This window comes from Mus musculus, chromosome X, assembly GCF_000001635.26.
Source record: "Mus musculus strain C57BL/6J chromosome X, GRCm38.p6 C57BL/6J".
NCBI classification, from domain to species: Eukaryota; Metazoa; Chordata; class Mammalia; order Rodentia; family Muridae; genus Mus; species Mus musculus.
The window spans coordinates 163,908,110-163,929,834 of NC_000086.7; the positions used below are offsets into that span (position 1 = coordinate 163,908,110).

The following is a 21,725-nucleotide window of genomic DNA, read 5'->3' on the forward strand; positions in this document are numbered from 1 at the left end:
TATCATCATTTTATAATTTTATTAGACAACTCACATTTATCAGTAGTGTTAAAACCAGGCAGAGAACTAGGTTGTTAAACGAATAAAATCCAAGGTGCGCTAAACAGAAGCATGTGGGTAAAAGAGGAATTCGTTGTTCCGGGGCTTTAGGGTGAGGCTTTATAGATGTGACATTAGAGGAAGGACATGCCAAGGCGAGCGAGTCATCAGCCAAGGCTAAACTGGAACCCGGGATGGGGAAGGTGCGGGCGAGACCGTGAGAAGGAAGCGGGATCTAAAAGGACTAAGCGCTGTCTGGATTTTTTTTTTTTTTTTTTTTTTTTTTTTTTTTTTTTTGCAGCAGAGAGCGGACTACAACTCCTCCAGTCCGCCGCACTGCTGGGGGAAGCAAGCCCTGAAGAGAGGCTCTAGCAAAGCTTGTGGCGAGAAATGTCTAGGTTAGCTGGGGCTGGAAAGGAGGGGCCTCCCTGCAAACGCGGGCACGAGCACCGCGACAGCGCTGACTTGTTTTCCCCTGAGTTGCAGCACTCCTGTCCTTGGCTCCCACCATCATCGCCGACTGTCACACCTCCCCGCCCAACCCTCTGGAGACCCACGGAGTCACTGGCGCTCGGAATCAGCCCCTTTGCGGTGCGGACCATCCTTTAGCCTGCACCACGGGGTCAGCTAAGGGCGCCGCGGAGCCCCATCACCCTGCCACGGAAGGAGCCAGGACAGCCGCGCGCGCCGCGTCCCGGCAGCACAGCCCGAAGTACGCAAGCGCGCTGGCCACAGCCTAGGCCGCTTCCGGGTCACGTGGCCAGACTTCCGGCCCTCGCCACGCCTACCCTGCGGTTATTTGACCAATCGGCTTCTCGTTCTTGCCGGCAACAGCGCTCACTCTAGAGGCGGTTGGCGCCCCCTCGGCAGCTTGGCGCGCGGTCTCCGGTCCGCCTCTCCGCTCGCCGCAGCCCGGGCTCCTCCTCCGTCCAGCCTCCAGGGCGGGATCTGTCGGCTCGCCCTACCCTCGCAGCCTAAGCCTGCCCTCCACCAGACGGGTCCCCTCCCCGCGGCACCACGGCTTCCCTTCCACAGCACGGCGACGGGGGCTTCCCCTCAGCAGCTGCCGGCGCCTCAGTCTCCGCGGCCAGCCCAGCTCCGCCGCGTCCGCGGCCCGCCGCCGCCGTAAGTGCTGAAGGAGTCCGCTGAGCTGGCAGGGATGGAAAGAGGGAGTGATGGCTGGGACGCGCCCCCCGCCGCCCCGTGAGCGCCCCGACGACCCCACCCCGAGTCCTCCCGGGGCGCCGCGCCCCGAAACTCACTTCTGCCGGCGGTAGCGCTCCGCTCTCCACTCGGCAGCGCGCCGGTGATGCAGGGGAACCGGTCCTAGGTTCCGCGGGGACCCCGCGGCACCTGTGGTTCGCTGATCGCCTCAAGTTTGACGGGGCGTTTTGGGGAGGGGCTGGGGTGACGGCGACCGAGGACTTGGCGCCCCTGGCGGGCCAGCGGATGCCATTGTCTCTGCTCCACTCCTTGCCGGTCACCTCGCCCAGCTTTGGGTACTGATGGAGTGTAGTCCCGGGAGGAGGGGAGGCGTCCGAGACTGCGGGACCCCAGGGATGCTGGACCAGAGCCCACTCCAAGGCTGAGCTCATTGTTGGGTTTTTTGTTTTGTTTTGTTTTGTTTTTGTTTTAATACCAATCTGGAGAAATTGTTGTCCCGGGATTTGCGGCAAAAATCAAAGCGAGGGAAAAGGAATACTTGTGCCGCGGGTTTCGTCCCATGTTAGCACATCATTTGTTTTGAGGAAAATGCTTGGTTTCTTCGTCCTCCAAAGTGGTAGGGCGGATACTGGACCCCGCTACAGATAGCCTAGAGCACACCCCAGTCATTAGCAAACCATCTCTCCTGGTCAAGATTTAAGAAAACCGATCGGTCCCTTCCCCAAGTTCTGATAACGGTTTGCGTTCAATGTCCAGTTCTTTCGATGCCGTTCTTTTCGATGCCGCTGTCTTCAGGACTTACAAGGGTGGCACTTTGCTCTCAATGAATTATATAGTGTTGTGTGGGGTAATAGCCAATTTTAACTTTATTAAAGTTAAATGGCTACGCCATAAATATCCGGATGTTTTCTTGATGCCTTTTTGGGATATTGCGAGGTGGATTTCCTGTCTAGAGCCAATTTGATTTTATATTAGTTACGTAAATTCCTCCTCCGGGTGTTCAAATTTAAGGTTGTGTGGTGAATATTAAGAATCGCCCTTGGGTGGATCTTACTTGCACTGTCACTGTTAAAGGAACTTAAAAAGGTTAAAACAAAACACCTATCCAAATTTTACCTTCAAATTAGCTTTACAATACAGCTCGCTTTTACCAGTTGAATTATAAAATACATGCCTTAGAAAATATAGACTGACCAACAGACATGCAAATACTAAGTAAATCAATGCAAATTAGCTTCGGTATAAAACATACTCAAATCCAGCATAACATTCAAATGTGGTTTTTGTTTTAAAAGAAGTATTCTGTGCACTGTCCCAAAAATTTGTTGTTTTAAATTAAATATCTTGTGTCTCGATATGAGTAACTTTGAATAAAGCTTTTTAAGCGTGTATTCTCTTTTACATACATTAACTCAGTTCTTGAGTGCTTGTTTGTGTTGGATTTTATGAAATGCAAACATAAAAATCGGGCTTTTGTCTTTAAAATGTGTTGTTTGTGAGATCTTTTTGATTAATATTGTGATTTTGCTTAAAATATGCTAGCATAAATTGAAGGGAATGCTTTAAATGACAAGCAGTTTTTCTGCAAGAAATTCAGCCTGGAACTAGAATAGCCTCAGGGTGAAAAATAGTAGGTCTCCTCTTCCTAGACATGTAAATCAACATCCTAAATCAACTACCTGATGTCTGCATTTGCCTTTAATGCACATAGAGTGGTGGAGTGTGGAACAGGTAGAAAATTGTTTCTTGAAATTATCAGAGTTTTTGTTCTTCAAAATTTTCACTCCAGCTTACCACCTGTTCTGATTTCCACACACTCTTCCACACTTACCTACATATAGTAAGATCTTTCCAATAGAATTTCCTGCTATTATAACCTGCGTAGAAATGTTGATGGCTTATTGATCATGTGTCAGGGTGTTTACTGTACCCCCAAAGCAGCTCTGAAACATCATGTGATCTTGACTGTTGATCCTAGGTAATTGTATGTAATTTTGATTTTATTTATTTTAACAGATGCAGTTTATGTTGCTTTTTAGTCGCCAGGGAAAGCTTCGACTGCAGAAATGGTATGTCCCACTGTCAGACAAAGAAAAGAAGAAGATCACAAGAGAACTTGTTCAAACCGTTTTAGCACGGAAACCCAAGATGTGCAGCTTCCTTGAGTGGAGAGATCTGAAGATTGTTTATAAAAGGTATTTTTGTTTTTTTTTATCAGAAAGGTAAAATACTGTCAAATATTAGGGTTATTTCTAATGAGGAAATTGCAGACTTTTATGTCAATAAACAAAGATTAATAAATATTAAATGAAATAAATTTAAAGGAAAACTTTCCATTTAAAAATAAGTAACTGCTATTTTGATTGCTTGCCTTAGGCTGAAGCAATAGCAGCAGGGAATCATTTTTAAATTAATTATATAAAAAAGACAGACAATTATTCCTGCTTAATCACCATTTTAGAAAAATTTAGTAAATTCATTACTGGGGTAAATAGGGTATTTTAAATTTTTAAGTACTTCGCTAAATTCTTGCATGCATAGATAACAGTGTAATAATTCCTTGTTATAACAAATCTATAAAATAATTACTGATATTTGGTATTTCTTTTCTGACTTTTAGAATTAATCTTATTCATAAAGATCCTGGACACATAGACCATCTCAGTATACAGATGTTTAAATACTTTGTGTATATATAGAATGTCTTTCCTAGTAGCATTTATTAATTTAAAATAGACTTTTTGCTGTGAAGGAGTTATGTTTAGATATGATAATTTTACCAAGGATAGATTTTTTTTAAAGTGATGTTTCAAAATAACTTGTAAAAAAATAGCTTTTTTACACAGTTTTTTCTTTAATGCTACATATCTTTATTTTGTTGGTAACCAAAAGTTTTCTAAGCAGTTTAAAAGAAATATAATTTCTTCTTTTATAGGATTTTTTTGAGGGAACATTTCCTTATTTCTTCCCCATTTCTGGTCCCCTTTGAATAATTTACTGAATTCAACATAAAAGCATTTCTTCATATAAAACATGGTCTTGTATGGGGAGTACTCAGAGAACAGTATGCAATTCAGTGATGGTGGAGAGAAGTGTAATTTTCTATCACTATATTTCAAATATGGGTGTGTTTTATGGAAGAGGTGGCAGGGGAAAACAGAGATTAATAGGACATTGAGACCATTAGACTTCTTCTTTCATAGTAAATTTCATCAGCTTGGGTGATTTTTGTATCCAATGTTTGGTTTAGTATTTGTTGAGAAAGATCATACATAGCATTTGAGAACTGGAAGAATCCTTAAGAACACACTTACAATCTTTTTGCCCAGGGTTAGAATCTTGAATAAAGCAAATAGAAATAGAATTGCTTTTGTGGAATCAGAAAAAGGAACCTTGTACTCTGGCTCAGTTGGTCTCTGCTCTCTGCACAAGAGACAGGTACTGGATTTGAAAAAACAGTTTATTGTTCAAATTTCAATTTATAAAAGATGAGAATTTGTGAGTGGTGACTTGGCCCAAGGTCATATACTAGTGATGGGCTTTGGGCTACAATCTAAGTCTTAAATGTGGAGGCAATAGTTTTAAATAGGTGTGGAAAGACATAGAGATCAGATTTGCATTTTCTGCAAAGAGTGCAGTAAAACAATGGCTGAGGAGTGGGCTGAGACTGGCACCTGCAGGATCAGTAGGGGACTGCATGATGATTGGTTCCTGAGCTGAGAGGCCAGAAAGACCTCTGAGAGACCTGTTACCTAGGAAAGGAAGTGGAGTCACCATGTGGCCTTTTATTGTTCCCTTGTTCTCTGATGGGATGGGGTGGGAATAGACATGGAACTTGAGGGTGGAAGTTAGACATAGCATAGCAGATAATCAGCAGGTGGAAGGGATAAAGAAGCAGCCGAGTGTGTCAGGTCAGTAAAGTCATGGAGGCAGAGCGACTTGAGAGTAAGAACACTAATGCCAGGTTTACATGAAGGTCACTAAGACTGAGAGCTCTTGGAGTCTTACGGTGAGCGTTTCATGCATTGACTGTTGCCAGAACATTTTCAGTGGAGTAGAGACAGAACTTTTGATATAATGAGGCAAAGGTGGAGAGGTGGAGAAATCAAAATAGCATGTATAGAGAGTATATAGGAGAGCTTTGCCAAGGCCAGAAGAGGTTGTAACTACCCATAGACATGAATTCTGGATTCCTGGACAGGGTTTATAAAAGGTGTGAGAAGTTTAAGCTTATTCTAGATAGTGAAAGGAGTCCCCCGTGTGGAGGAGGAAAATTCTAGCAAGAGAACAAGCCCATGAATGGGCCATTCCAAGGAAAGAGCAGGTTGGGGTGCACAGACAGCTGCCACGCAGCCCATCCCTGTCCATCTGTCCATCTCCCTACCTTTTTCAGAATTTCAAAAAGAACTCCAACCTGATCTGATAATTAGATCAAAGATTTTTTTCAAACCTAATTTGGACTTAACAAAAAGGAAAAAAGCTTTATTGAGATGTTTTGTATTCAGAAGACAAAATGTATAATGCTTTTCTTTATCCATATCACCCTGAAAACCTCATCTGCTAGCCACTTAACTGTGTACTTTGTTATTATCAGGTGATGTGCTTTCCCTGTTCCGACTGGAAGACCTTTTAAGCCAGAGACTTTCTACTGAGCGTCTAAGAAATTCTGCGCTAGCACTTGAACTGTTCCTCTTAGCGTGTTTGTTATGCCGCCCTTGTTCCCTGAGCATTTGCCATGCATGTTTTCCCTCGTGAGAGGAAGCACCGGCTATTACAATTACTATTCATAATCTCTGCAATAGAATGATTTGGGTAATATCGTTGACAATCTGAGGACTTGGGTGGTGTTGCCATGTGCCATTATCTAGTATTTTGACTTTGACTATGCTGGGCTTTGCCTTTGTTTCCTCATCTTTTAAGTAAGTGCTCCTGAAGCTCGCGTAGAGCCAGGACACTGTGTGCCGAGTTTGTGCAGCATTTCAGAGGAGAGGCAATTGAATTTTGGTCTTTTAAGACTAATGTTAAAATGCATCCCCATGTTACCAGCTTGAGAATTTGTTGAAGGATACTTAATGATTTTCTTTACTAACAAAAGAAATGTTACCAACATACTAGTGGGTGTTGAGAATTGTTTAGCTACATTCACGCACAGTCAGCTGATATTTAGCTGACTGCGGAGAAGTCATGTGTTTTGAATATAAGAATAGGCACTTTCAGATGTTCTGAGTGCCAGTAATTAGAGTAAGCCCTAATCCATGGTGCTAAAAATAACTAACCATACCTCTCTCCTTACTAGTCTATTATTAATTTTACTTCAGATTTAGACTTACAAATATGTACTTAGAGAACAAAATGAGCCCATTATTGAGTTTTAAAGCACCATTTGGCCCTAAAAATAGGGAGTATTCTTCAGGTTCTCTTGGTAATCTTTTACTAAATCTTTTTTTTAATCTCTTTCCCTTCTTCAAAGCTCTTAATATATTGCATTGAGCATATTTTAATTTTAACCAGGTGCAGGATTATTTTAATACAGTTCGCAGCTGTGGTTTTTAATAGAAAATTTGGGCTCCAGGGTCAAATTTCTGTTCTGAGCCGGTTACTCAAGCCTGGGTCTCCTATAAATGCAAATAGTAATGCTATCTTAGTAAGGCTGTTGTGAAGATTAAGATGTAAAATATGCACAAGCCTTGGCGAACATTTATTGTCTCGCTGACGGTGAGGCTCTTCCTGGAGCTTGCTGCTCTACTTGCTTCTTCTGAAGAGGTGTTCTTATCATGCTAAGAAGGAATACTTCTTCAAGTTGCCCTTTTCTCCCCCGTCTTAGTGAAGGAGGCATTTGGAGGATTGAAGTTGCCACTGGATAGCATAGGAAACCCTGATTGGATCTCTAATATGACTGAAAAAAAAATTAACTGCTGTTGAGTAGTTTTCTTCTTACAGTGTTTTAGGTTGGTGCCTAGACAATCAGTCCTGCTTATTTTTAAATGCATGACTGGTATAATTTAGGACCTTCAGGTGTTTTGTTGCTTAAATATTTTTATTTGTAAAGAAAGAGGCAGTATGTAGATCAAGAAACAAGGAGAGAGTTCCCATACCAGATACCTACCTAACATTAGCATGGGACAAGTTTGAAAATAATCTTATCCCAAATTTACTATTAGTAATCTCTGCAAAAGAATTATTTGTTATTCTGTTCATAGAAACAATTGTATCAGCCTTTTGCTCTGTCATTTTTATATCATTTACTCTTTAGTTTTCATAATTCAAAGAATCCCTTATATCGGCGGTTCTCAACCTGTGGGTCACAACCCCTTTGGCAAACCCCCATCTCTAAAAATATTTACATTATAGCTCATAGCAGTAACAAAAGTATAGTTTTGAAGTAGCAATGAAAATACTTTTATGATAGGGGGTCTCCACAACATGAGGAGCAGTCTTAAAATATCGAGCATTTAGTAAGGGGGAGAACCAATACCCTATGTAGTTTGTGCCAGGCTCTCCAGATGCTGGCATGGATTAGGGAGCATGGAGAGTCGGAATAGCCTTGCTTTTCTAAATAAACAAAACAAGGTTAGAATGGGAGCAAGAGCAAGTGTTTTGCTCAAGTTAGAGATGGTGCCCTGTTTTGTCTTTCCTGACTTCTCTTACTCGGGACAAGGGAACACACTGAAAGGTAGATCTACTTTGAGAGACCACAGGCTTGCAGATTAAAGATTTCTGTGTATACATTGCCCTTCAATACCATGTTCTAAAACATTGACAATATCTTCAATAAGCCCTTCAGTTGGATAAATTGACAGCTTGTTTTCTCCCATTTGCTTGTAGTGTGAATCAATCACACTAATTAAGTAAACTTAAGAAAACTGGCTCAATTATATTTTTCAAATGTGTAGAAAGCAATCTGAAAGGAAGAAGAGCAAGATCAATTACTCCTTCTAAGAGACATGATTGAATTATTTTTCTCTTTTCTTTTTGCCTGTGTTTTCCAAAATTTCTCTTGCACATTTATTACTTTTGTAATCTAGGAGAAAAAGAATTTGTTTTAAAAGAAGAATAAACATGATTATAATAAGCATGAGGACTTGTACAACAGGGCATGAAAATATATTTAGATAACATGATTATAGGGGTAACATTTTTCTGTAATTCTGTTTCATTACAGATATGCCAGTCTATATTTTTGCTGTGCTATTGAGGATCAGGACAATGAACTGATTACCCTGGAAATAATCCATCGTTACGTGGAATTACTTGACAAGTATTTTGGCAGTGTGAGTAGTAGTTTTAGGGTTTTTTTTTTATCCTGTCTCTAACAGGCTTATTATTTGAGGATTCTAACTTAAGGAGAGGACAGGGCTGGCTCTTTCTTGTTGTCAGTGTTTCTAGTCAACTTTTCAGAATCTCTGGCCCCACAGATGTACTCATTTAATTATAATGGTGAGAATAAGTTTTAAAATAGTAAAATAGGGATGTTGGAAAGATAGCTCAGTTGGTGCCATGCTTACCACTCAAGTATGAGAACCTGAATTGAATCTCAAGTATGCACATCAAAAGCCAGCGTTGGCTGCTGCTGCTGCTGCTGCTTTTTAAATGTTGTATGTATGGGTGTCTTGCCTACATAGACATCTATGCATCAATTGTACACTGGTGTCCACAAAAGCCAAAAGAAGATGTCAAATCCCCTGGAAGTCGACATACAGATGGTGATGAGCTATAATGTAGGTGCTAGGAAATGAACCTTGGTCATTTGCAAGTGCAGACAGTCTTTTTAAATGATGAACCATCTGTGCAGCCCCTGGCTTTTGCTTCTAATTCCCAGGGTGGTGTTGACAGATGGATCTTTGGAGCTCACTGATCAGCCAGCCCTATCCTAGTCAGTGAGGCCTAGGTCCCAGTGAGAAACCTTGTCTCTAAAATCCAGGTAGATGGCTCCTGAGGAACAACAGCCATTTGCACATCAGTGTACACATGCACACACATACATACATGCACCCACACACGAACACACGTGTGAAATAGAGTTCTATTACTGACGTTAACATTCTGGAAGAGTAAAGTATATCATTCAGAATTGTTAGCAGCTTAATCACATTACTCAAAAACTGTGTATTTAAAGATCAGTTTTGATGAGTGGAAAATTATTAAGTTGACTACATAGGGAGTGTGCAGAGCCAGATCTTGTAGGCATTGTGCTGTCAAGTGCTTGAGATTTGACAATTAAGCTTACTTAAATCAATGGTGCTTAATCAGCAAGATTTCCATTTGGAAAAGAATTAAGATCAATTCAATCTGATGAGATTTTCTTCACTGCCCAGTAGTGAATAAGCATCTTTGGCTTAAGTTTTATCAGGCCTTGTTTTTGTTTGCTTATTTCTTTTCTTGTTGCTTTTCAGGTATGTGAACTTGATATCATCTTTAATTTTGAGAAGGCCTATTTTATTTTGGATGAATTTCTCTTGGGAGGAGAAGTTCAGGAAACATCCAAGAAAAATGTCCTTAAAGCAATTGAGCAGGCCGATCTCCTGCAGGAGGTAAGCTACTTAGGCTCCTGAAAAGGAGCTAGCATGTTTCGCTTTGCTAGGGAAATCTCAGGCATCATTCCTTCGAGTTTTAGAAGTGACCTCAAAGCATGCTTTGTATGGAGTGTTCATGTGTCAGTCACATCAACTCAGTTATCTATGAATGGGTGGTTCTCTGGGGAGATGGGCCTCCCCATCGGGCTTAGAGGACAGACAGCTTTAATTCAAATAAATAAATGAATCAATAGAGAAATAAATGCATATATTAAAAGGGGAAAACAATTGGCCAAAAGTAACAATCATTTAAGAACTTGCCATCCTTTGTTTGAATTACTTAAAGCCCCTCCACCTTTTTCATTAGTATGGATAATTAGGAGTTGACTGTGAGATTATGGCATTTCCTTTCCAAATTGGTTCATGTTTTCACCTCATGTCCATTAAGAATAAATGTAGTCAAGCAATTGCTAGTGTTTTCTAATTAAACTTTTTAGAGAACCCTCTGGCTTTGAGTTAAGAAAATTAACTTAAAATGAATTAGTACTTCTTTGTTCTTTTGAAATAACTAACCATATTCTGTCAAAACTGTTATATTCGTGTCTTAACTTCCTTACCCCAGAACCATAGCAACCCCTTTCCTTTCTAATTGCCTTCACCGTCCTGAGCTAATCATGTGCTTGATGCTGAGGTACCAAGCTAAATTATGCTTTAGAGCTTATGGTGCTTATTAAAATACAGAGAGTTTAGCATGAAAATGTGTTACTAAAGAAAATATAGGCTGTTTTCATTAAGGCATATATATATATACATATATATATATATATATATATATATATGACATAAATATTTGTGTCCCATGGATTCATTTACTAGAAGTATTGAAAGTAGGTTTCTATTTCTCATTTATTTAACCCTTTCTTATCTATTACATATTAATGTTTAATTAGTAAAATAAACTTTAAAATCAGTGTTTTCTAGTATTTCTGAAATTGCTACCTTTAAAGGAATAACTAAAAGAAGACTAACTTTAATTTTCCGTTATAATTTCTTTACTTTTGGTATTTGTAGTGGAGGGAACTCCTCGTAAAGCCTCTGTATCAGCTGTAGGGCCTGCTTAAAATTTTCTTGATATCACCCAGACTCTACAACTGCTAAATGTGAGGCTACAGACTGTGTGTTTAATGTAGTAGTTGTCAGAAAATAGGTTGGTGAGTACAAAACTGTAGTATTTCAGTGGCGGCCTTCACACCATCTGCTGTTTGGTAGTCAAATGAACACAGACCGTTTTTCTTGTGTACACAGTTTGCCATGTGGATTACTGATTACAAACATGCCATTTTGGAGGTTTGTAATTCTAACATCAGGTCTGCTGACTTTAAGACTATAGTCTACTGTTATAAAATTGGTTTTAAAGTTAGCATCTCCTTCTGTTGTTTACTATCAAACTTAAGAGACAACAAACAAACAAAAATGATGAGGTTAAGTTAGGGGTGTAGAATGTTTGCCTACCTTTCATGAAGCCCTGAGGTCAGTCCCTAGCTCAGCATAAACCAAGATATGGTGGGGTATGCCTGAATATTAGCACTTGGGAAGTGGAGACAGAAGAATCAGGAGTTAAAGGTCTGGGCTACAAAGGAAGTTTTGAGGGAAGCCTCAGGGTAACCTGAGGCCCTGCCAAAAATAAAACTAACCAAAAGTTAGGCCCCAAGATTGGGAATTCAAAATTCTTCATATTTGTGTCTTGTCTTAATGTTTAATTATTATAGAACTATAATCTCTTGCAGAACTTATTTCTTCTAAGTTTTTCATTATTTTCTGGTTAATTTTTTGTTCTTTTCAAGACATTTTTAAAGCTGTTAAAAGTTCAGTTTTTGCTTTTAATGATGTTCCCAGAGAGTGATGCTTAGGGCACTAGGATCTCCTTGACCCTGGGTTACTTTGTAAATGCTACTAGAAAATGGCTCCATGCTTTGCACTAGGACAAGGCCATTGTGTTTACTTGATAGTGTGTATTTCCCTTGTGAGGGGATCAAAGCATTCTTAGGGCAGTCAGTATGTGCTATTTACCACTTCTTAGGCCTGAGGACAGTCACTGTTGTTGTTACCAGTAGTTAGAACTTTTCATGGATATGGAGATTTATAGACAGTATTTTCAAAAGTCTCTTCTTGTTAGATTTACCAAAATGCCTAGAATATAATAGCTTCGTAGGTCTTATAATTTGAGATATATTAGTCACTTTGTCAATGTCCTGAAGTGATTTTGTTTCTAAAATTGTCTAAGGATGCTATTGTAGCTAAATTCATCCTAAACTTTGCAGTGAAAGTACTAAAAACCTGATTTTAATGTAATTTTTCATGTATTTTGACTTTTCTATTTAGTGTCAAAATCTTTATTTGGACTATTTTGAGCACTGAAGATGATTTTGAATTAACAATGAACTTCATCTGTTGGCTGAAGAATATATATAAATTAATATAGTTTTGATTTTAGATATTTTAAAAATTTCTATTCAGAAAATTTATTAAAATTTTACTTTGCACAATTTATATAAATATGTAATTTAGGTACTCTTTCATCTTGTGGGCAGATATTCAGTGGCTAAAGTAGATTTTCTTGTTATCATGCTACAGAACAAAAAGAATGTATATCTGAATAATAACTGCCAAAATATTAGCAAACATTGTGATTTAATAGTATATTTTTCATATTTGACATTTGCAACCAACTCGTGTTTATAACTTTTGGTTGCATGAATTCATAATTACCTTTTGGAGGGAAATCCCAGAAATTGGCCTGTTATTCAATTTGTTACTACTTGACTGTTGGAATTTTAAACATGCCATCTTAACATGCCACTGGTACTAAAGTTGATTTTTATATGAACATATGACATGATGAGATTAATAAAGTTATATTCTTTACAATGCTTAGCATATTTCCCTCCCCACATACCTAGTTTGGGGGTGGGCATCTGAGGGCTAATGATGCAATTGAACATAAGGAAATAATAGTATGGTTGTTTTTTTCCTGTGAAGTCAGGCACTTACCAGCTTTTCTCTGCTCCTTAATTTTATAGAGCCAGAATGAAGAATGGGGAGGTTTGTCTGAGGATATCTTATGATAAAGAACAGTCTAAGACTTTAGTTCCTTTGATCCCCAACTTATTTATTGGTAACTACTAAATTTACCATTTTTGTGGCATGAATAAAATGGCACTATGCAGAGACTGTTGCACGTGAGATGATTTCAAGTCCTTGCTTGATCTGTGAAGATCAAATAGTTAAATATTAGGCATCAGGCTTGATATAACCTTAGCGGTACATGCATGATGGTGTTGATCAGCGCTTTGAGATGTGCCGACCTTTCTTTCTTATACTAACAGCATCACTTTGAAATTCGTGGGGATTTTTTTTTTTTTGAGCTTTGTTTGCTGTTGGTATTGCTTCTCACTAAAGTAATCCATGGAATGGAAAAAGGTGAGGTGCCAAAAGCAAGCACTGTACTCATGAATTTGCTTCTACTTGAAGATGATCCAGTTTATGAATAGGGTCATGGGACTTGCAGATGTTTGTCTCATCTAGAACATGATAGTCTATGGAGAATTACTGCTGCTCAAATTGATTTGTTTTAGTGCTGAGGCCTGCATGAAATATCTTAAATAGTTTGCTGTGTCTTTGTAAAAGTAATCACTGATCTGTGGGACTGCATAAAAATGGAAAGGTAAGAATCCTGAGAGAAAGGATGGTTTCTGTAAAAAAAATTGAGGCTTTTATAATAACGTTAAGCAAATAAATATTTCTTAAAGTATCTTATAATGTGAAGATTTAAATTTTTCAAAAAATTAAGCCTTGCTACTTAAGAATATTTAGGCACGCTAGTGAGATTCAAGAATATCTTAAATTGTTTAAAAAGCACATATCTTTTCAAATATATAAAATTGTCATTTAACAGCAAAACATTTTATTATAAAACTTTTCCTTTATTTCCTGTTATAAGATAAAACCCCTTAAAGTCTTTTGTAAGTACCACTCTTTCATGTTATAACTTTTAAGCCTAAAACTCTTTCTTTAACTGGGTTAAAAGTTAAGGCTATAGTTATTAATGCAAGAGTACTTTAAATGTAGTTTGGGATCTGCTAGAACAGATATGGAGAAATGAGATTTTATTGATACTTGAAATAGACAATCCAGAAGCAGGCAGATATACAAGGTAGAATGGATCTCTATCCTTTAGCTTTATTTTTAGTACCATATACTATGACTAGTGTCACTGGTGTCTGGCTTTCAAATTGTAATCATTTTGTTCTATGTAGTTTTAGTCAGCTTCCTCTTCCTCCTCCTCCTCTTCTTTTTTGTTTATCCTTTGAAATTTTTTAGCCACACCCCCCTTTGTTTCTTTTCTAACTCATGGTGGCTAGCTACTGTGAGCTCTTTGTTTCTTTTTTATTATTATTATTATTAGATATTTTCTTTATTTACATTTCAAATGCTATCCTGAAAGTTCCCTATACCCTCCCCCCACCCCCCGCCCTGCTCCCCTACCCACCCACTCCCACGTTTTGGCCCTGGCATTCCCCTGTACTGGGGCATATAAAGTTTGCATGTCCAATGGGCCTCTCTTCCCAATGATGGCCCACTAGACCATCTTCTGCTACATATGCAGCTAAAGACACGAGCTCTGGGGTACTGGTTAGCTCTTTGTTTCTTGTTTGTTTTTGCAGCACCTTGGGCCAGAACTCAGGGTAGAGTCTACCCTAGGCAAACCCTTCATCACAGTCCTATATCCCTAGCTTCACTTGGCTTTTTGTAATGATTAAAAATTGGAATGATTTAAATAGTCAATTATAAATTTAATCTTGAAACAATTTTTACGAGAACCCATAGTAATGCAGTTTTATATTAATGCATTTATATTACTGTTTTTATACAAAGTACAAAAATTATTGAATAATATTCTCATTACTTGCTGTGCTCTCTCAAATTTTGTCTTCTATTCTATTTTTTCCTTTTTTTAATGTCAATCTTAACCTTCATAATTGATTTCATGATCCTAGAGTTAGGACCTACTAAGAGCATATTGTGAGTGGTCAGTGGTGATTTTTTTTCATTAAACAGTACTTGCTGAAAAATTTTAGATTTGAGTTATTCCCCTACTGACATTATAATTTGTTTTGTTTCCTGTTACTTTAAAAAATTTAATTTCCATAGTAGAAAAATTAGTAAATACAAGCCAACATACTTGAATATAATCTTACCCACCAAGCAGAGCCAAAGCAGTGCATAGCATCTCCTAGGTAGAGACCAAGGACACTGTTAAATATCCTATTCTGCACAGGACACACCTACCAAAGAATTAGCCAGCCCCTAAAATCAGTTGTATCCAAGTTGAGAAACCCTGACTTACTTTAACACTTTGAGCTAAAAATTTCATTTTTCATTTATGAACTGTTACATCTTTTTAATATGTAGTATTATAATGTAGTATATGTAATATTCAGTATAAATGATGGCTGAAAATTAGAAATACTAAGAAGTGCAAAAACTTTAAAATTGTGAAAAGAAGAACATGTTAACACATAAATAACTATAGAAAAATCACCCCTGTGATTCATACAAATTACCTTTGCCTGATAACTAGCAACTGGGGCAATAATGTATGGTTGCCTTTAGAACCTAACCCACAGCAAAGCTTATGGGATGTCATGGAATGATCTAATTTCCTCAGCAACAACTAGATCTGTTCACTTCTATTAAGGTAATTGAGTTTTTATGTGGAAACAAGATTGACTCTACCCTGCAGGCAGGCAGAACACTATTGAATTAGTTGGTGATTTTCTCATCCACTTTAGGATGGGATCATTCCATAAAGGAGGACTAAAGTGACCAGACTTTCCAGTCAGACTTTCTTTTGTTACAGAGTTTTTGTTCTTCCTCATCCTATCAGACTTGAAGAGTTTGTTTGAAATTCTGATTCTAAGGAATTGTTTGTTTAGAAAACTGGCTAAATTTAGAGAATTTCGGGGCAAATTCACCGACACTAGAATAAGCTTAAATATTTCTTTAATCTGAGCTAATTTTTCTGTTGTTTTATTTTTTTATTTTAAAAGTATAATTAGATGCCAGAGAAAGTAATTTGTCCTTAGTATCTTATAATTAACAGGTTTAAAGTAGCATTTGTAAGACATAATTAAAAATTACTCAACTCGTTCTTTTTAAGAAAATAATAATAGAAATAGATGAGTAGCCCAGTATGAAAGAGCAGAGGGCATGACTAAGTCAGGGATGAGAAAAAAAAAGTCTTTCCAAAGGGAATACAAACTAAAACACCAACTGACCCTTTTAACTATTGTCTTACAACAATCAGAGACATTCTTGTTACTGCTTGTAAACACTTAACGTTGTATTCCATTAAGGATTGGTTTTTGTGGTGTCTGTTTCATGATGAAACGTGTACTATACCTGTTGTCCCATTACATATACATCCAAGTATTTTATCCAACTAAGAAACACACACACACACACACACATATATATATATATATATGCACACACACATACCATGCGTATGTATGTCTATGCACCAAGACATAGTCTCAGCATGATATTAAGCCATTGGAATTTACCCAAATGTCCATCAGTGGGAAACAATTGAAGAGAATTATAGTAGTCATATCTGCCATTGCTAATCTAACTGTGAAATACAAAAGACTAAATTTCCATGTAATGATATGGAAAGATACTCAAGATATATGAAATTACAAATGATCAAGAAGCAGAATACTGACTATGAGATAGCTTCTACCTCCATTTTTCAGATAAGAAAACCAAGCAAGTTTTAAAATATTTATTTTATATTATAAATTTTTTGGTGGAAGAATGCTGCAGTCTGAATGTATAACAACACAATGTAACATTGTTACATTGTGTTGTTACAGATGGACTACACCATGAGCCCTGTCATCTTTTTGTTTTGTTTTGTTTTGTTTTTTGGTTTTTTTTTGTTTTTCGAGACAGGGTTGCTCTGTATAACCCTGGCTGTCCTGGAGCTCACTTTGTAGACCAGGTTGGCCTCGAACTCAGAAATCCGCCTGCCTCTGCCTCCCGAGTGCTGGGATTAAAGGCATGCGCCACCACGCTCGGCTGAACCCTGTCATCTTAAAGGTGCCTTATAAACTGTTTTCAATCCTTCTGTTTTTAAAATTCATTGCTCAAAATAGATCTTGGTGGTTTTGTATATTGTGAGGCCCTTTGGGGCTTTAAAACAAGGTACAAAATACACTATTTTATAATACAAGGAGTATGGAAAGAAACTCCTTTTAAAACAACTGAAGTAAGGTAATAAACTTGAAATCACACTTTCTTATATTATATATATATATATATATATTATTTCTTATATTTATTATTATATATAATTTTTTCTCTTATCACATTGAACTAGAATCAGGAGAGTAGCCATTCAGTCTTGGATATGTAACACCATTAGGTTATTTAAGTATCTCTCAGTTTAACAGTACTTAAGCTAATACAATTGCTATTTTAGGAGTATTTCAGCTTTCTGGTTAGTTTTACTTATGAGCCACATAATAATCTTATAATGGTGAATGAATATCTAGGAAATTTTATGGTATTTAGGGAGACAGTGATTTTGAAAAGAGAGCTAAGTTGATTCTTGTCTGATGTTTTTGACATCTTAAACTTGCCACACTACATCTAGTCCTTTTGTAACTTGAGAGTGGAATTATTCTTAGTACAGAGGAAAGATGAAAAAGCATGCATACTGACGAGAAGGAGCTCATGCAAAGAGTAACGAACATTAGAAATAAAGGGGTTTAAAATATGCTGGATTGAAAGGGGGATGGGGCAGAATCAAAAGCACTGGTTGTAGGCAAGCAATGTTTCCTTTGTTAGAAGGCACTAGTGGAGTAAAGCTGGAGATCTTTCATGAGTTGATGAGCAAACTTGAGAAGTTCTTATTCTTGGACTTGAAAAATGGCATCTAGAGGAGACCCACTGGGGACTGGGGAAAAGAGAAAATAGCAAGCGAAGTGTGGGGTTTGGCAACAGACTCACCAAAGAATAAATAAGTGCTGAGCAAAGGGATTGTCCAAAAAGGAAGGCTCATTTCAGGTTGGAAATAATGCATTTGTAATAGTCATAAATTCAGTTTGCTGAGTTTTATATATGTGTGTGTGTGTGACTGCTTCCAAAGGTGCCCACAGGAAGTTCAAGATAGTAGACCTAGTTGTGCAGGGTCTTTTGTATGTTGTGATGGGCTGTACCATCACCTCTAATCCTTATGTCCTTGTGTTTTACTCAGAAAATGTACTGATAAGGGTCCAGAATGGTGTTTATGTTGAATTGACTGTATATCCTTTGCATATGAGACGGGGAGAGTCTTGGTCAATTACATAGTTAAATCTTTTACCTAAAAGTCCAGATGTTAACAGTCTAAACTGGACATTTCCTAGTATCCTAAAAATGATTAAAGGATACCATTTACTATATATACCACCATTTATTTTTGAGCATTTTAGAGGTGTCTTTCTTGAAGGATGCTCTTCCAGTGAAGAGGGGTTTCTTCCTATAAAGAATATTCTTGACAATTGATAGGTGCTAATTTCTTGTTTCAGTATAGTAGTGTGGACCCTTGGCTTTAAAAAAGTAGTTTGGATTATCATCAACCCTTTTGCTTACCAAAGGGTCATTAAAAACAAACAAACAAACAAAAGAAAGAAAGAAAGAAAGAAAAACAAACTGAAACCTGTTAGTTAAAAAACAATGGCAGTGCCTGGGGTGACCACATTTCAAAAATTGTCCTTGTAAGTTTTCTCCAGGAAGGAATGACTGCATTTTATTCTATTTTTACTTTTATTATAATTTACTTTATTCAGCCCTGTTGGGAAAACCGCCTTTGTCCTTCAATGGGCATAAAAATTATTGTGGTTAGTTTTCATATGACATGATATAAAGTTGAGAAGTCAAAAACTTTAAAAACTGTAACATAAAGGCAAAGAATTGGTATTGAAGTATAAGGTTTTTTGAGACTTAAACTTTTCTTGTTCTCTCTCCAGAAAACAGAGACTATGTATCACAGCAAGAGTTTCATTGGGTATAAGAAAGCGTACTAGAATACGTGCTGGAAGTACAGACATGCATCAAAATGTAGTAGGATATATGAATTCAGTTCTAATTATCATTTTGTCAAGTTTATTATTTGTGTTTTGGTATTATTTGGAAAATTAATTGCAATACCAATGGATAGCCCTATTATTTCATTAAATTGATGGGTTTTAGGAAATTTTCCCTGTAATTCATAATTGAGATTATAATTTACCTTTTATACAGAATATTGAAATTGGGTGAGACTCATTGACAAAGTATTCTTAAATATTGTAAATCAGTAATGTTATCACAGATGAAGCCTTCCCTGTGAGAACGAAAGCTTCTATAAAGTGAAGCACTGTTACTAATGTTGCTTTACTTGTTTTATCCTTGCTCTATTCTAAATGGGAAAGGGGCAGCTTTTGTAGCCTAATATTTTAGAGTTCTAACTTTAAAATTCATCGGGGATGCTGTAAGGTCCATTTCAGACCCCACCTTGGGATATTTTTGTCACTTTTTGATGTGAAAACATCTAACATCTTGTCAGATATATTTATAAGCAGATGTTTAAAAATTTTAGGGAGTTCCTTAGAATCATTTTGAGGACTTTCAAAAAAATTAATCTTTTAGCTTCAAAGTCACATTTTTTTAAAGTAAGTCAACAATTAAAAGCTTTCATACTTAACAATACCATATGATGGCTAGTTTTAACTTGTTGGGAGGAAGCCTTTTCTCTGGACCTCTCCTTAGTGTAATAGGACCCTGATGAATGTGACACACTGGTGAAAGGGAGTTTTCTAACTGAACTTGCCACTAATTAGCATTTACTTAAACTGGCAATCTTCTCAGATTAGTAGTAAGTACAGTGCTTTAGGATTCTGTGAAATGTAGGTTATCTTGTTTACTGTTACATACCATGAACTTGAAAAAGATAAATCTGAACTGGGCATTAAGAACTTAAGTGTTCAGCCACAAACCAAAGAACAAAAGCAAATCTGATGCTTTAGATCATTTTACTGTGAACTAAACATTCTGATTGTGTCTCCATCAGCTTGTGTACTGTGTGTAAGAATATATGCATTTCTTTTGTAGCCACGCCATGAATATTTTAATGTCCCTGTGTACTAATGACTGCTCATCGACTATGCAGACTTTCACAGAGGAAATAGAGAACTGATATACTTATGAAAGAAAATGTCCTCAGCTTGGTGACTAATTCTCCTGTAAAATAATATATAGCATTTTATAGCTAGTACCTTTATGATTGTATTTTTCTGTGCCTATTCCTAATTCTATTTATTCTGTATATGATATGACATAGTTTTTTCTGTCTACTACTGATTTCTTCTTTACAAAATATGACTTGTGAATGTTTTAATATTCTAAACACATACAAGTTATCATTAGTAAATCATCTGTGATTAATCTTATGAGGGTATAAGAGAAAGACCGGGAACAATCACAAATGTTTACCAAAGAAAATAGTTAGGAACTCAGGCAAAATTAGGAGCACCACAATATTTAATGTAGTTTGATCTTCCACTGTTGAAGAAAACCAAGCTTTATTTAGCACTAAGATTACTTTATAGTCTGTACAAGCTAATATGTTGGACAGTATCACATAAAAATGTGTTGAAGCAATATAAGAAAAAAATCAATTGTATAATTCTCTAAGATCTAAGGTTAAAACATTTCAATTTTTAAGAAATTTTGTATTGCCAATATTTATTAAGCCACATTTATGCAGTGTCAAAAGTCCTTTAAGAACTATCAGAAAGCTATGTCACAAAGTTTCTTGTATTGTTGCTCAGTAACAGCCCTTGAGTCAGTAGTACTGAGCCTACTTATGTGATACAAAATTCTGATATTCATTTTCAATATTCAAACATTTATACTTATTAGTTAATGGCTTCCTAATTAATATATTAAGCCTTCTTCTAAACACTCAGTGCTGTGTTAACAATGGTTGTATATTTTGGAATACTAAAAGTTTTTAATATTAATTTTATAAAAATATGCTTTTAATAATATTTATCAAATTCTACTATTAAAATACCAGATAACTCATTTGTCTATCTAGAGAGTTTAAAACCTAAGTAAATTGTTACTAAACAGTAACTTAAGTGGCATGGTAGTGCATGCCTGTCATCCTAGTACCTGGGAGGCTGATGCAGGAGCAAGATGAGTTACTATAGTACCTAGGGCATCCCTGTCTCAAAAGACAAAAACTAAATATGCCAAAAACTCTAGGAACTTCAGAAGGTACCCAAATGAGTTTCCCACTGAAAGAAGATCTATAAAATGTCTTAGGAAATGTAGTGTTAGGCAGCTGTACAGGTCAGCTCTCTCCATTACCATCTGAAACTTCACAAAACATTGGTCTTTCATTTCCATTTTTCCCATCCTCCCACACTACATGTTGTTCACCTGATTTTAATGTTGCATAAATATGCATTGTCTCATGCCTGTTTGTTTTGGATGCTGTGTGCTGAGCTGTAACAAAATGTTGTGTTTTTGTGAGGGGGAGGGGGTATCTGTATACAGCTGCTTGCTTTAAATTAGCACATTCTCAAATAGCTTTTCCTGCATGTCTGAAATAAAGTATTGCATGTACTTTGTCTCATGTGAATGACTTCTTTCTTCTCCATCCTTTTTGATAAAATAACATTTTATATTTTCATCTCTCCAGGTAATTTTTTTAAGTTGTGATTTTTAAAAAATAACAATTTCTGAGCCTACAATAGTACTAAGTATATTCACATTGTTGTACAACAGATCCCCAGAACTTTTTCAGCTTGCAGAACTGAAATTACATAACTCACCAGCCAACTACTTCCCATTTCTCTCTTACTGAAGGCAGGCCCTGGTAACAACCATTCTATTTTAATTGTTTCCCTAAAT

The 21,725-nt window shown here is 37.1% G+C and overlaps 1 protein-coding gene and 1 long non-coding RNA gene across 7 annotated transcripts in view; one reads left to right on the top strand and one right to left on the bottom strand.

Annotated features, from left to right (window-relative positions):
• Gm52456 (predicted gene, 52456) lies at window positions 1-1,422 on the bottom strand. The gene is made up of 2 exons (NR_165469.1): window positions 1,302-1,422; window positions 1-1,189 (listed from the first exon to the last, which is right to left on the bottom strand). It is a non-coding gene; the product is annotated as a predicted gene, 52456 (long non-coding RNA).
• Ap1s2 (adaptor-related protein complex 1, sigma 2 subunit) overlaps window positions 345-21,725 on the top strand; it is a 25,213-nt gene continuing 3,832 nt past the window's right edge. For 2 of the 6 annotated variants that reach the window (NM_001290379.1, NM_001290378.1), the window contains exons 1-4: window positions 908-1,164; window positions 3,220-3,398; window positions 8,366-8,474; window positions 9,597-9,734. In NM_001290379.1, the coding sequence (NP_001277308.1) occupies window positions 3,220-3,398; window positions 8,366-8,474; window positions 9,597-9,734 (426 nt within the window). In that variant the 5' untranslated portion in view covers window positions 908-1,164. Of the gene's footprint in view, window positions 1,165-1,322; window positions 1,539-3,219; window positions 3,399-8,365; window positions 8,475-9,596; window positions 9,735-12,796; window positions 12,892-18,793; window positions 21,443-21,725 lie in introns of those variants that run through there. The other 4 variants (XR_387077.4, XM_006528678.4, NM_026887.3 and 1 more) reach the window with 4 other exon arrangements.